Source organism: Daphnia pulicaria, chromosome 6, assembly GCF_021234035.1.
Source record: "Daphnia pulicaria isolate SC F1-1A chromosome 6, SC_F0-13Bv2, whole genome shotgun sequence".
Classification (NCBI taxonomy): domain Eukaryota; kingdom Metazoa; phylum Arthropoda; class Branchiopoda; order Diplostraca; family Daphniidae; genus Daphnia; species Daphnia pulicaria.
This window is the reverse complement of record NC_060918.1, coordinates 24,067,938-24,081,934: the sequence shown is the minus strand read 5'-3', so window position 1 is coordinate 24,081,934 and position 13,997 is coordinate 24,067,938. Positions and strand designations below refer to the sequence as shown.

Sequence of the window (13,997 nt, the reverse complement as noted above, 5' to 3'; positions counted from 1 at the left end):
CACATTTCCCAGACATAGAGCAATGGGAGCAATTCGATCAACTAACATTTGACTATTTGAGTCTTGTAGTCGACCACAAAACATTTTTCGTTACCCTCCCTCCTATTTGTTGGGTTAACACTTTCTTGTCGACGGTGATCGCGCGATGAGTCCCGTCCTCCTCTTTCCCACGGACTGATCGCTTATTTGTTGTCCGCACAGCCCGATCACAGACCAGCAGTTTGAAGATCAGTGAGCGTTTACCTTTCGAACTGTAAACATCTTTTCGGTTTTTCTTTCGTTCCCGTGTTCGTTAAGTTTCAGAGGAAGAAGACGGACAAATTGTGTGACCGCTTACGGTTTTAAATTTGGGAGCAATTTTCGTGTGGACAGAAAAACAAAATGTCTGAATTGTTAATTGATCCACCAGACGATGTTACGAAATGGAACATTGTGCCTAGTCAGCGTGACATTTTGCGGTCTGATGAAGTCTTCCTTCGGCCCAATTTTGTAGGCCGATCTTATCCGGATCTGGAAACGTACGTGGACGTACAATTTCGTCTCCTGGCAGAAGATTTTGTGCAGCCGCTTCGACATGGAGTAGCAAAATTACTCTCGGGAAAATATCAACCTCGAGACGTTCATGAGTTGCGTATTTATGAAAATGTCACCTTTAAACGAGGCGGACTTGTCCAGGATCGACGAAGGGTGGTTCCGGAGCGGGAATCATCATGGCGTATCTACACTGTTAATTTTAAGCAGCTACCGAGAGTCAACTGGATCACAAGTCGGAGACTCATTCACGGATCGCTCGTTTGTCTTTGGGATCCAACATCAAACGATTTAATCGTAGCCAGCGTTGCACACAGGTTAATTTAATTTGAAAATTGTATTTGATTATTTTTAATTTTAACTTTCTAATTTTGTCTGCCATCCTCAGTCACCCACAGGCATTGGCTAGAGGCCAAGTTATGTTAGCGATTGAATCCTTAGATGAGCCAGACCACTTCCTCAAGAAGGTATATTTAATTTGTTGTTTGATATCATAGCCAATTCTTTTATTCATTTCATGCATTTGTTTGATTAGACGTACATCATGTTAGAAGCAGTGATATTCTTTGAGCCTTATCGAGCTGTGCTTCAAGTACTGCAGAAGTTTACCAAGGATTCTTTCCCAATGCTTCCCTATTTCCTTGGCACCCAGACGGATCACACACCTCCGTCTTATATAACACAGTTTTTTACTTACGTCCTGCCCAACAGTGAAGGCTCGTCTCTAGGCATTGAAAACCTGACTGATTTTTCTGCGTGGCCAAGTGCAATCAAATTAGGCTTAGACAAGAGGCAACACGAAGCTCTGTACACGGCTCTTACCAGCCGAGTGGCTTTGATTCAAGGGCCACCTGGAACCGGGAAGACTTTTTTAGCCCTCCGAATTCTACAAACGTTGCTGGCCAATAAAAGCTTTTGGCAAGGAACAAATTATGGAGAACAAAGTGCAAAATCGCAAATTTCCACGTGCGGAATTATTAGTAGGCGTCAAAGTTGGCACGTTAAAAACAAAATTTTCTGGGAGAACTACTTGGGAGATTGGCGCGATGATCGAGCCCCTGTTGTCGTCATCTGCTTTACGGTACGGTATCTAATGAGTACATATTATGGAAATGTGTTTTTTAATCTTTTTAATTTGTTTAGAATCATGCCCTCGATCAATTTTTGGAAGGTGTCCTTCGTTCGACCGATAAAATAATAAGAATTGGAAGCCAATCCAAATCGCCCATCTTGGAGAATTTCTCTTTGCTGAAAGTGAAATCCAAAGTCAGGGAGGCTCAGAATAACGGACCGTATTCAGAGACGAACTATCTTTATTATTTTCACAAAATGAAAAAGGTATCATTCAAAGAATTTATGAAAATCGTTATATTCGCTTATTACAACAATTTTTTTAATTTTAGCTTCGAGTCAATATGGAGATGCAAATTGGTTTTATCCAACAAAATATTCGCAAAACTTATTCTGAGATCTTCCAAATCGCTGACCTGAAACGACGAGGTGTCATCAGCGCTGAAATTTGCCATGTCTTTGAGAAAGCCGAAAGACATTGGGTCAGGCGCAAACGTAAAGAAAATGTTCTGGAATGGTGGTTAGGCTGGAATAACCACCGTCAACTTCTCAAAGTATTCCGAGAGACGCGAATGGAAAATCGAAACCAAATGTGTGAAGTGTTCGCTGTCATTACGGCGGATAAAAGCGATTCAGCCGATGATCAACATCTAGAAGACAATTGTGAAGAATCCGATTTGACCGCTATTGATTCAGTTGAGGACATCTTTATAGATGACGAAGACTTTCAAGAAGAGCTTCGTGTAGCGCAAGAAAAAACGAAATTAAAAACTACGCCTGATGAAGGCTCTGAGAAAAAAGACACAAAATTACATTTTGACAAGACGGCAGTAACTTTAGAAGAGGGAACGCTCATCGATTTTGCAAATAATCAATTGCACCGAATGGAGTTCGTTCGGGATTTACTTTCAAAGATCCCAAACGATGCCGGTCTAAAGAAGAGTTTTCATGGCAGCCAAATCACGACCATGCCCTTAAGACAGCGTTGGATGTTGTTTGGAAAATGGAAACGTGTCTATCGGGAAATGATTGAACAGGATCTGCGCAAATCTAAAGAAGAATTAAATTGTTTAATGAACTCAAAGGCCAAGCCCTAGCAGCCCTTTGTCGAACTGCCGACGTCATTGGCATGACAACCACTGGAGCAGCCAAAAACCGCTTGCTACTGGAGTCACTTAAAGCGAAAATTGGTACGTATTTTTTTTTTTTTTTTTTTTACATTCACTCGTTAACTTTTATTTATTGGCGGTGTTGTTTCTGTTCAGTTATAGTGGAAGAAGCAGCCGAAGTGCTTGAAACGCATATTGTTTGTTCACTGACACCTGATTGCCAGCAACTGATTATGATTGGTAAGGTTAAATTTTTCATTCAACTATCAGCAAAGCTAACGATTTCGTTTGGATGATTAGGGGACCACCAGCAGCTACGACCGTCAGTAAACGTGTACGACCTAGCGAAAAAATATCAACTGGATGTGTCGTTATTTGAACGACTCATCTTGGGCGGCCTGAAAGCTGTTAGACTGGGCGTACAGCACCGAATGCGACCCGAAGTAGTGCGACTCATCGTTCCTGCCATCTACGAAGAATTGGAAAATCACTCTACCGTCTACGATCACCCCCATGTTCCGGGAATGCAGCACGATGTATGATCAGCAATAATTTATGATAACCTTTGTTATTTTAATTCTTTTATTACGTCAAATTTTAGGTCTTCTTTTACCATCACAACTATCCGGAGCAGGAAGACGGAAGTAGCTTTTACAATCGTCATGAAGTCGATATGTCTCTCCGATTGGCTATTTATCTCATCCGTGAACAGAAAATCTCTCCCCAACAAATCACCATCTTGGCCACATACACCGCCCAGCTTCATCAGTTTTTGAATTCGCGCAAATCTTACGCATTACTAGCGGATGTCCGTATAACGGTCGTCGATAATTTCCAGGGCGAAGAAAACGATGTCATTATTCTTTCGCTGGTGCGAAATAACAGCCGGAACTCTGTCGGCTTCCTCCGCACTGCTAATCGTGTTTGTGTAGCATTGTCTCGTGCCCGAAACGGCCTCTACATTCTCGGGAATATTCGAATGCTAGCTAATGCAAGCCCTGTCTGGGCTGACATGGAGAAAGTGTTGAAAGAACACGACCAAATCGGCGAGGAGATTCCACTGCGATGTGACCGCCACCATGAAATCGTCCGTAAAGTAAGCATCAATCGTTGAAATTGTTATTAGTTTTCAGTTAATCCAATTTTATGTTTTTTCCACAGGTCAAACGGTCCAATGATTTCCCTATCGGATCGTTTTGTCGCGAGTTGTGCGGTGCAGAGCTTCAGTGCGGCCACCTTTGCAAAATCATCTGTCACCCGGATGAACTACATACAAGCAGTTGTCCCGAAATAATCACCAAACTATTGGCCTGCGGACATAGCTATTCTGGGCCCTGCTCAAGAAATTCCGAAAACGTGTCCTGCCCAGAGTTTGTGATCGTGACCAAGGAACCGTGCATGCACGAATTTAAAATTCCATGTTCCAAGCTACAAAAAGGCGAGTTCCCAGGCTGTCCTTTCCCGGAGATGAAGAAACTTCCTTGCGGACACATCCAGCAGCTTCCGTGCTCTACGCCACTGGATGCCTCTCTCTGTGATACGCAAGTGGAGTTTGAGATGTCGTGTTTGCACCTGAAAACAATTCGATGCGGTTTGCCAGCAGACGATCGACAAAAGCTAGCTGCTTACTGTACGGAGCTGGTGCGTAAGAAACTTTTATGTGGCCATCCGAAATGGATGAAATGCAATGAAGATCCGACGGAATTCGACTGTGGCGTTGACGCTGAACGTCTTCTGGATTGCGGGCATCTTTTCCAGTATGCATGCCCCGGGAAATCCATGGATGCTTTTATTTTATCTTGTGAGCGCACTGTCGATCAACAAATGCCATGTGGCCATACGCAGAAAATTACGTGTTCTAAACCGCTTACACGGTGCCTTGAAGAAATCGTTCGAGTTCTCGAATGTGGGCACAGCGTTAAAAGCGCTTGCTGGAACACGACACCAACCTGTACGGCGATTGCAGAGAAGACATTGGCGTGCGGCCACCAGCAGTCTGTCCAATGCAATATCGACTCGGTTGTTTGCATCCAACTGTCCAAAGTCCTTCATCCCGTTTGTTCGCATTTACAATTCGTTCCCTGTTTGATGACCAAAGATGAAACTTATTTGGGCAACTTGAAATGCAAAACGGAGGCATTGAAAATGCTAAACTGTGGGCACGAAATTCTGTTTCCTTGTTCCCAGGACATCGATGAAAACGTTGTCTGTACTTCCTCGATTAGTTTTACGCTTCCGTGTAACCATACGGTCAAAATTCCATGCATTTCGAGTGATAGCACGAAAGGAGAAATGCAGAAAAAGGAGAAATGCAAAGCGAAATGCAGAGCCCCTCTTGATTGTGGCCATGGTTGTTTGCTGCGTTGTCACGACCAGGCAATTGCGCATGTTTGCAATCAAATAGTTTCAAAACAACTGGAATGCGGTCATTATACGGTTGGTATTTTTATTCCTTTTCCACAACAACTTAACAATTCTGATTATAAAAGATGTTTAATTTCTAGGAAATGCAGTGTTCCCGCCAACCGTTCGATGAGGTAGTCTGTCGCGTACCCGTCTCCGTTCAACGTGCTTGCCGTCATGCGTGGATGACCGAATGTGTGAATAGGTCTTCGAAAGACGTGCCCGTCTGTCGTGAACTAATAAAGAAAAAATTGCCCTGCAATCATTTGGCATTGGTTGAATGTTCCGCATCGACTGACGAAATTTTCTGCAACGAGAAATGCGAACATGTCCTGGATTGTCAACACAGTGTACCTACTAAATGTGGAGTATCGCTGAATAAGAGGAAATTGTTGACCTGCAGGTAATCAAATTTAACTGCGATACACATAAGAGTTTGATTTTACTTTTTATGTTCTTAGGGTTATGGTGGAGAAGGAGGTCCCGAAATGCGGTCATAAAGTCACGATTGAGTGTGAAAAGCAAGTGTCCAAATACGACTGCCAACAAGAAGTCGAGCTGGAACAGATAAGGCTTTCTTGTGGTCATTCTTTACGAGCGGAATGTCGACTTCGTTATGCTGGTATAATTTTTAATCAGACATAATTTATCTGGTTGATTGTTTAACTTTTTTTGTTTGCAGATAAAACTGCCATTGTGGAAGCTACGATGAAAGCGGCAAAGTGTCTTGGTCGTTGCCGAGCAAAACTCAGTTGTGGTCACCAATGTACCGCACGCTGTCACGAATGCCAGGCAAACGGACTCCATTCAGTCTGCACTCAGCGTTGTAATCGTGCTCTTATATGCGGGCATATGTACGTGATCATTTTCATTTCGTATTTAAAATGAACTTCCAATTTCAATCAAATTACTCTTTGTAGGTGTGAAGCCAAATGCACTAAAGTGTGTCCTCCGTGCAAGAAACCTTGCGGATACCAATGCTCACATCAAAAGTGTTCAGCATCATGTGGCGATGAATGTTTCATGTGCATGGTAACGTCTTTTAAAGTTTGCATTGTAGTAAAATTCCTTATTCCTAATAGTAATTTGTTTTAACAGGAAACTTGTGGCTGGAAATGCCAGCACGCGAAATGCACCCATCCCTGCTACGAATTTTGCAATCGGGAACCTTGTGACGAGCCTTGTCACAAAACCCTACCTTGTGGTCATCGATGTGACAGCGTCTGCGGTGAAAATTGCCCGCAAAAATGTTTGTCTTGTTCTGGTAACAAAATACCAAACTTCAATCAGAGATCCAGGTAAAAACAGTTAGACAAAATCGTGTTAAAAGATTATCGAAATGCTATAATCCTATTAATGCCCAGGTACATTTATCTGGAATGCGACCACTGGATCAAATTGAAGGAAATGGACGAGTGGGTGAATCGAAAGGATGAGAGTGAAGAGCCCATCCGCCAAATCCGTTTCCCTTCGTGTCCGCAGTGCAGAAAGGCGATCCGACAGTGTTTCCGCTATGGTGACCAAATCAAAGCCTTCCATTTGGATTTGATTGGCATAAAATGGGTCTTTGTCAAGGACGACACGATCCGCGTTGTCGAAAAAATCAAGCAAGCACTGAACAAATGGAAACCGCAAATAGCGGAAACAGAAGATGACGACCGCATCAAGTCAACTTTTTTTCGTCTAGAGTGTCGTTCTAAGTGCAACACTTTGAGTAGCGATCAACGTTGGGACCTGATTTATCGGATTCAGTTAATCTACCTAATGTCTTGCATGCGCAACGATTCAAAGAAGAAATACGCGATGAAAAAGAACGGGAAAAAAGAAGAATTTAATCTAAACGAGTCGTCAGTGGAACACATTCTGTGCGAGATTTCCAGCGCATTCCTCTACATGGAGAAAAATTCGAATTCTGGATATGGATACTATTTCGACTTGTTCATTGCCTTGAAACGGATGGATTTGTATCGACAATACTACGCTGTCAATTCCCTGTCGGAAAGACTCCCGAAATCCAGTCGCGTCAATCAGAGGCAACTAGAGGAAGTCGCCCAACTACTAAACGCCAATCAACAATTGACCGATGCTGAAGAAAACTTCCTTGCGAATTGGTTCGAAGAAAAATCGGCTTTTTACGGGATTAATTTAACGAGTTCATTTAATCGTGCTAACGTCCAGCTCGTACAACGTCTCGACATGAGCAAAGAAACGTGGTACAAGTGCACTCGATCGTTTTGTGAGGCGGTCTTCTCCAAAACATGCGACAAAAAATGTCCCGAATGCTTGGAAGAAATTGAGGCTTGATTCAGTTAAGTTTTTTAATTATTGTTTAAGTTGTTTAACTGCCGTAGTTCCATTTGCTTTATGTTTAATTATTTACTGCTCATTTTAATCGCATTAAGTATACCAAGATAATCGAATACAGATACTTTGATGAACCTTTGTTTATTGATCGGCATTTGTGGAAGTGGGCGTTGAGTTCGAGTAAAAATTTCAGGACTTCGCAAGCGTCGCCGATGCCCCCATCGACGAACTGATCGTGCGATTAAGAAAGACCGTGTGTCGTGTCTAAACCTGACAAGCATTCGATTGGATTGGATACAAGGACCGACTTTCAAGGAGATGTTGCCCAAATGGATCCTGTTCCTATGGGTAATAGAATTTTGTTTTGTTTCTCGAGGCTTTTCGCTTTTCTTTGGGCATGGTATTGTTAATCGATCTAGCTGTTTAAGTTGAGTTTCTTTTTGGTAAATTGTCCATTGGAGTTTAGGTTCCATTTCACGACACGGTCAGTGGTTTTTAGTCATTTAAATAATATAGCGAAGTAGCCGTCAGTTACAGCCTTTGTTGGGGAATCAATTCAATAGCAAGAATACTGTCTTTGAAAACAATCGATGGCTATATCACTATATCAGACCATCGCTGCATCAGTTGCGAAAGGAAGATTCGATGGGCCACGACGTGTAGAATTCTATGTAGGCCATCGTTGCGAATGGACAATTGAACTTCACAAAGAAGCAGAGCTTCTTCAGGCGTACACCTCTAAAATATTTCGTAAAGTTTTAAAATAAAATATTAAATTATATCGTGTCTAAAGAATATAGATTCATTTCATAATTCCAGGTTTAACGCAAGCATCCGTATCAGAGAAAATATTCCATTAAACGAGTAGCGATCAAGTGCGGGCGTAATGCGCAAATAGTGTCTCCCAACAGTGATCACTTTGCTACAGTCCTTGAAACTAATCCAAAATAGCGTTTCGATTTCTTTAGCTTCATTCAGGCTCACTATAAATTTTTATTGGATCCGCGAACGAATTTCGTACCAAATTTTCGGACTATGTCACAGTTGAGTATAATGGTAATATTCTTAATTGCAATAAATTCTAACTGGGAAACAGAATCACATAAAATAAACTTCAATAAGAATGAATTTGGCAATCACTTGACGTTTGCTGTATTCCACGTAAGTACCCCCACTACTCTGTATAATTGAGGCTAAATGTATTTAATTGATGTGAAGTATATTGTAGTCGTTGTATTTGTTTTATTTTAAATAAGAATCCTCCTTTTGACGTATTGACTTTCAATTCCGATGGGAACTACTCTTACACTGGCTTCAGTCCCTTTCTACATGCCTGGCTTGCAGAAAAACTTCACTTTAGGTATGCCTATTCAATCTAAAAACTCGTCTCTGAATATCAATAACGCACAATCACGCATTACATTATTATCGGATGTTAAATGAGTCATACCGACAAATTTGTCCATCTGTCGTTTGTCCGTCATTTTTACATCAACCACGAGTCCATCTTCGGCATCAAAATTGCAATTGAATTTATTTTTTCTTCTAATTTTAATCTTTTTTACAAGCAGAATTTCTTACACGGTACTCAATAGACCTTTTTCACAATGCGGAAAGTCGGGATTTTCCAATCCGGCAACGCCGTAATCGGCCATTTTAGTTCCCATTATTTTTTCCCTGTGTTAATTCCCATAAGGAATCGGGGTACCTTTACTTTTAATTCATTTTTAAATTATAAGTGTGTTACAGCCAATTTATTTTTCATCGATCGGGTTTCCCGATGAATTTGTAACATTTTCATGTATGGTAAGTATTACTTGTGGCTTATATTAATTATGTAATTTGAACTTTCATTAGGTTGTTTTGATTCTGGAATGTCAAAACAGACATGTTGTGTGTTGCCGTTTGGCTGCGGTGACAGATACAATGTTTATGAATCTGTTATGTAAGTTTTGCATCCCAAAAGTGAATCATATTGGACATCCAGAATATGTGGTAAAAATTCCCTCAAAAGTAAATGGGGTTAACTAGTTTAAAATTTACTAATTCAACTGCTTTAACATTTAGTTCCTTAATCTGACCATGCGTTCACTATGATTAGGCTATCTGATTCTGATTCATTATCGTTATTTATTTATCACTATAAGAATACTCACGATTCTACTTTCTAGAGAAACATTTGTATTAAACGAGGTGAAAAGAAGTTTTTAATACAGATACTGAACATGTGACACTGTTTCAACTAGTAATTGTCTTTTCATTTTTCAATACTTTTATTCGAAGAACCAATGCCTAGTTTTCTAATGCTAGAGCAGTTGCAGGTAGATGGATGCTGCTCGTTTGTTGATTCACCAATTTGTTGATGTGTCTATCAAAGGTGTTCTGCATTGGGTATATCCAGCGGTATCTTTCATAACATCAGTTACTGCATCTTTTGAAACTGTCTATGGGAGAAAATGATGAAATATGTTAAGTAATGTTTTACATGACATAATCAATATAAATAATATACCATCCTCTTACATCTTTGAACATATACTAGCAATCTGCCTTCTTACAGAGCGACTAATTCTTTTAACAGTAGCCATCCCAATGGAATTATTCTCTTGATTATACATGTTGGTGCCCAGTCAACATCTTTAGTTAAATACATAACTTGGCTGAACTTTTCAGGGAAATATTTAAAATAAGATCTTAATCAATGAATTACTTTAAAAAATAATATGTTACCGGAAGCAAAATGTTGCAAATTCTGCTTTATTTTGTCAAAATTTTTTTCTGATATTTGTTCTTTTCAGCCATACATGGCTCCTACTTTATAAAACCACATATTCTGGATGTCCAATAACATTCCCATTTGGACGCAAAACTTACATAACATATTCATAAACATTGTATCTGTTACCGCAGCCAAACGTCAACACACAACATGTCTGTTTTGACATTCCAGAATCAAAACAACCTAATGAAAGTTCAAATTACATAATTAATATAAGCCACAAGTAATACTTACCATACATGAAAATGTTACAAATTCATCGGGGAACCCGATCGATGAAAAATAAATTGGCTGTAACACACTTATAATTTAAAAATGAATTAAAAGTAAAGGTACCCCGATTCCTTATGGGAATTAACACAGGGAAAAAATAATGGGAACTAAAATGGCCGATTACGGCGTTGCCGGATTGGAAAATCCCGACTTTCCGCATTGTGAAAAAGGTCTATAATACAAACGTCGGTCAAACCGGTAGCGGGTCCATCGTTGAGTATGCTGTTCGTCTGCTAGTAATGAAAAAAGTAGGATTCTCTCCAATCCGTTTGCTGTTTATCTTATTCCTGGCTTTGGACGCTTCACGCTTTGGATGTTAACGTGTTATTTTCACACAGTTTTTACTCGTGTTTTGTTTGCTCAGGTAGATGCACTGCTCAATGGTTTAACGGCAACCCCAGAAAGGAAAAAGTGGGTAGATTTTACTTATATGATTTGGACTGAACCTTGGACCATGGTAGTTCCTCGTCCAGGAGAAGAGTCTCGACTATTCGCATTTACGAAGCCGTTCCAATCAAAGGTACCTCTCAATGAGTCTTATAAACTAATACGGGAATGATACATTTAGTGTGGCAAACATGGTATGATTTTTAAATTGTTTATAACTTCTTAAGGTTTGGCTACTCATTTTACTAGCTACAGTCACAGTTGTTTGTGTAATGACCATGTTTTCAAAATTTTACTTGAACCCAATGAGTCGTAATGACCTAAATCTCCCACCTTCAGTCACAAGTCGAAAGTCCATTATTTTCTATTATTCTGGAAGTTTCAACTTTATGTACATCCTAAATGTTTTGACAAATCAAGGCAAGTTCAAGATTCCTACTACTATTATTATCATTTTAAAGAAAGTTTGAAAAAAAGCATTCAAAGAATTCCTCGTTTGTGTAGCATTCACATAGTTCCACAGTGCTCAATTAATAAATATTAAGTAAAAGATACTGTCTTCAAATTTGACTCGCCTATCTTTGTAGGAGGAATTCATCCCACTGTTCGTTTATCTTTTCGTGTTCTGATTGGAGTATGGGTGTTAATGGCCACAGTCATTGTCAACAGTTATTCAAGCACAGTCATTTCGTATTTGACGATACCTATCCTGAAACTACCTATCAACACATTCGAAGATCTAGCTTCCAGTAAAGACGTCGGTATAATTCTCTATGAAGATATCATAATAAGCAAACAAATATTGGTAATAAGGCAACACTAGTAAAAACAAAAACACATTTTGATAACGAAAAAGATTAGTTAGTGGTACTATATTTATAACGATTAGGAAGAAAAATCAGGCGCTCTTAAGATTCTAGGAGATCAAGCTCGCAACAATCAAGATCGATTATTTACCGATTCGGCGAAACTGAACACTCGTTTAGCAACTGGTCGTTATGCTTATCCATACGTAAGCCCAACAGTTCTGTTTTTGCAATTTTCATGTTACTTAAGTTCAGTCTTCCCATTAGCTTTATGTAAATCTCTTTATCAGGTACAAACCTTCTGTAAATTTTACGTTGTCAATCAATTCAAAAAGGATGGCAAATGTCGTTTCCGAATGACTGATCCTCTACCTATTCAACCGGGATTCTTTTCGATCGTTCTTCAGAAGAACAGCAAGTTTACGTCAATGTTTAACAGAGCGTATGTTTAGTTTTCATATGTAACGCAATAACTTTAATTGATTGCAGATGCAGAATAACGTGATGTGAGTTTAATATTTTATTTATAGTGCGATGGAGCTCTGGGAAACCGGACTCGTTCCGTTTTGGTTAAAAAATGCATTTCCACAAGCACCACAATGTTTCGTCCAACCGTCTCGGAAGTCTACCCGTCTGGTGCCGATTTCATTAAAAGACCTTATGGGTGCTTTTTTTATTTTTTCCATTGGCGTTGGCCTGTCGGCGTTCACTTTTCTTGCGGAGAAGATCTTTCACTTCAGAAAGTGATGTGTGGCTTCGACAAGCCCGATGAAACAATAGGCCTCTTATTAGCAAACTTACCGGTGCACTTCTATGTAGTCATATGTAGCCTTAAATGCCATAATATTGCCGAATATTGCATCTTCTTGCTTGATCAGAAAATGCTCATGTGAATGAAGAAATACTTTATGCTTCATAGCGGAACAAGTAAACCTGAATGACACAGAACATAATTATAAAGCAGATAATGCATTGATTATATTTATTATTTAACTAAATGTGGGAGAAGTTGGAAAGATGGAACATTTGCATGTAATAATTCTGCTCCACTCACAAATAAACAAATCTAACCGATCCTACCCAAGTATATTCGTTTCAGTTTCGTGAAAAGATTTACGTTGATTGAAAATACCTCATCAAGTGGTTTTTTGTTGATGAGGAAGGATTTAGAATCTTATAGCAATGTTCTGATTTTTTTGGGCTTCTGGGCCAGCACTGGTAACAGCACTGGAACAGTAATACTATTACACCGGTAGAATATGTACGTCACCAATAAGCCCACCAGCTATTGCTTGTTTGGTTTGGTTTGGTAGGATTAGGTGCGTCTGCTATATATTTTTTTTTTAGCAGACATCTGGTCTTCAGCTTTAGATGACCCTCTTGCACCGACGAGATATTTGTCTGTTGATTTTTGGGCGATGGTATGAGCAGTGTGAATGTTGTGTTGTGTGGAAGAAGCCCCAAGGGAGGGGGATGGAAGTACCATCATTGTGTACGTTTTTACTAGAGCTAAGCTAGTCCGACTGTGTAGGAAGAGATCTGTATTGTATGTGTAGTGGTAGTGCCCGGGTATGGGAGCAACTATGCTCACCAGGAGAGTCGAACTCAGGTCTCCGGTGCCCCCCGATCACCAAGCGACGCCTTATCCGACTCACCTACCCGCCCCCCAGCTATTGCTTGTTATTGTTCTATTTACCTGCTGCCGGCGGCTACACTTTCCTAAACAGACTATTTCTCTTATTGCTTCCTTTCTCTTGATTTCCAAGTAAGTTTCCACATTATCCGTTTTTCTGTACCGAAAACAATAATGTGTAAATTTTAACTTTAGTGGAATAATTCTGATTTGAAGCGCCATAAAAAATCTCGTTCTTGCGTTTCTTTTGATCTACGTTAAAAGACGGGGGGGGGGCATCAAAATGGGATCCGTCGGGCCGGAAATGAACCAGCGACCTATGGATAACTTGCTTATCACGAAGCCAACTTTCGTGAATCGAGTCTACAGTCCACCGCTCTGCCAACTGAGCTACCGACGGAATACTTCCATATGTAATATTATCAATGTAGTTACTTACACTTTACCGTTTGAGCAGACAACGTGTGTCTTCTACTGGCGACGAAACGTTTACTCCAACTGGCCTACTGAAACAAAATAGCATGATGTTGAAGTCCTCAAAATCGCGGCCAGTGCACCTATCTTCAAAAAAAAAAAAAGAGAAGAAACAAAATAGCATTTTAAAATTTATTAGGCAACAAAAAGTCTTTTTGTTTCTACTTTTTTTACTTTTTTCTTGATGCGATAGCTTTTTTTAAAAGCAATTCTGATGGAGCCCATGC

The 13,997-nt window shown here is 40.0% G+C and overlaps 2 protein-coding genes and 1 long non-coding RNA gene across 4 annotated transcripts; 2 read left to right on the top strand and 1 right to left on the bottom strand.

The window, feature by feature from the left end:
- Nucleotides 1-381: 381 nt before the first annotated feature.
- Nucleotides 382-7,494, top strand: LOC124342225 (NFX1-type zinc finger-containing protein 1-like). The gene is made up of 16 exons (XM_046795188.1): nt 382-848; nt 920-998; nt 1,067-1,612; nt 1,675-1,869; nt 1,935-2,491; nt 2,659-2,792; nt 2,868-2,951; nt 3,012-3,247; nt 3,313-3,807; nt 3,873-5,147; nt 5,216-5,517; nt 5,576-5,736; nt 5,797-5,968; nt 6,035-6,146; nt 6,213-6,412; nt 6,479-7,494. The coding sequence occupies exons 1-16, from the start codon at nt 382-384 to the stop codon at nt 7,416-7,418; spliced, it is 5,955 nt and encodes a 1,984-aa protein (XP_046651144.1). The 3' UTR covers nt 7,419-7,494.
- A 2,085-nt stretch (nt 7,495-9,579) lies between these two features.
- LOC124344022 lies at nt 9,580-10,646 on the bottom strand. Of its 2 annotated transcripts, none has more exons than XR_006919503.1 (3): nt 10,149-10,646; nt 9,931-10,083; nt 9,580-9,862 (listed from the first exon to the last, which is right to left on the bottom strand). It is a non-coding gene; the product is annotated as an uncharacterized LOC124344022 (long non-coding RNA). The 2 variants fall into 2 exon arrangements; XR_006919502.1 differs by having other exon boundaries at nt 9,942-10,083.
- An 808-nt stretch (nt 10,647-11,454) lies between these two features.
- Nucleotides 11,455-12,737, top strand: LOC124344017. Its single transcript, XM_046797410.1, has 4 exons — nt 11,455-11,662; nt 11,747-11,869; nt 11,954-12,105; nt 12,194-12,737. The coding sequence occupies exons 1-4, from the start codon at nt 11,504-11,506 to the stop codon at nt 12,408-12,410; spliced, it is 651 nt and encodes a 216-aa protein (XP_046653366.1). The 5' UTR covers nt 11,455-11,503; the 3' UTR covers nt 12,411-12,737.
- Nucleotides 12,738-13,997: the final 1,260 nt, after the last annotated feature.

What these genes read in the sequence shown, in the direction of transcription:
- LOC124342225 (XM_046795188.1), top strand. Translation starts at nt 382, where the DNA reads ATGTCTGAATTGTTAATTGATCCACCAGACGATGTTACGAAATGGAAC. An exon ending in AATCAATTGCACCGAATGGA is followed by an intron (nt 2,492 to 2,658) that starts GTTCGTTCGGGA and finishes GCAAATCTAAAG; the next exon opens with AAGAATTAAATTGTTTAATG. An exon ending in ATGAATGTTTCATGTGCATG is followed by an intron (nt 6,147 to 6,212) that starts GTAACGTCTTTT and finishes TTGTTTTAACAG; the next exon opens with GAAACTTGTGGCTGGAAATG.
- LOC124344017 (XM_046797410.1), top strand. Translation starts at nt 11,504, where the DNA reads ATGGCCACAGTCATTGTCAACAGTTATTCAAGCACAGTCATTTCGTAT. An exon ending in TAATAAGCAAACAAATATTG is followed by an intron (nt 11,663 to 11,746) that starts GTAATAAGGCAA and finishes TATAACGATTAG; the next exon opens with GAAGAAAAATCAGGCGCTCT. An exon ending in ACGTCAATGTTTAACAGAGC is followed by an intron (nt 12,106 to 12,193) that starts GTATGTTTAGTT and finishes TTTTATTTATAG; the next exon opens with TGCGATGGAGCTCTGGGAAA.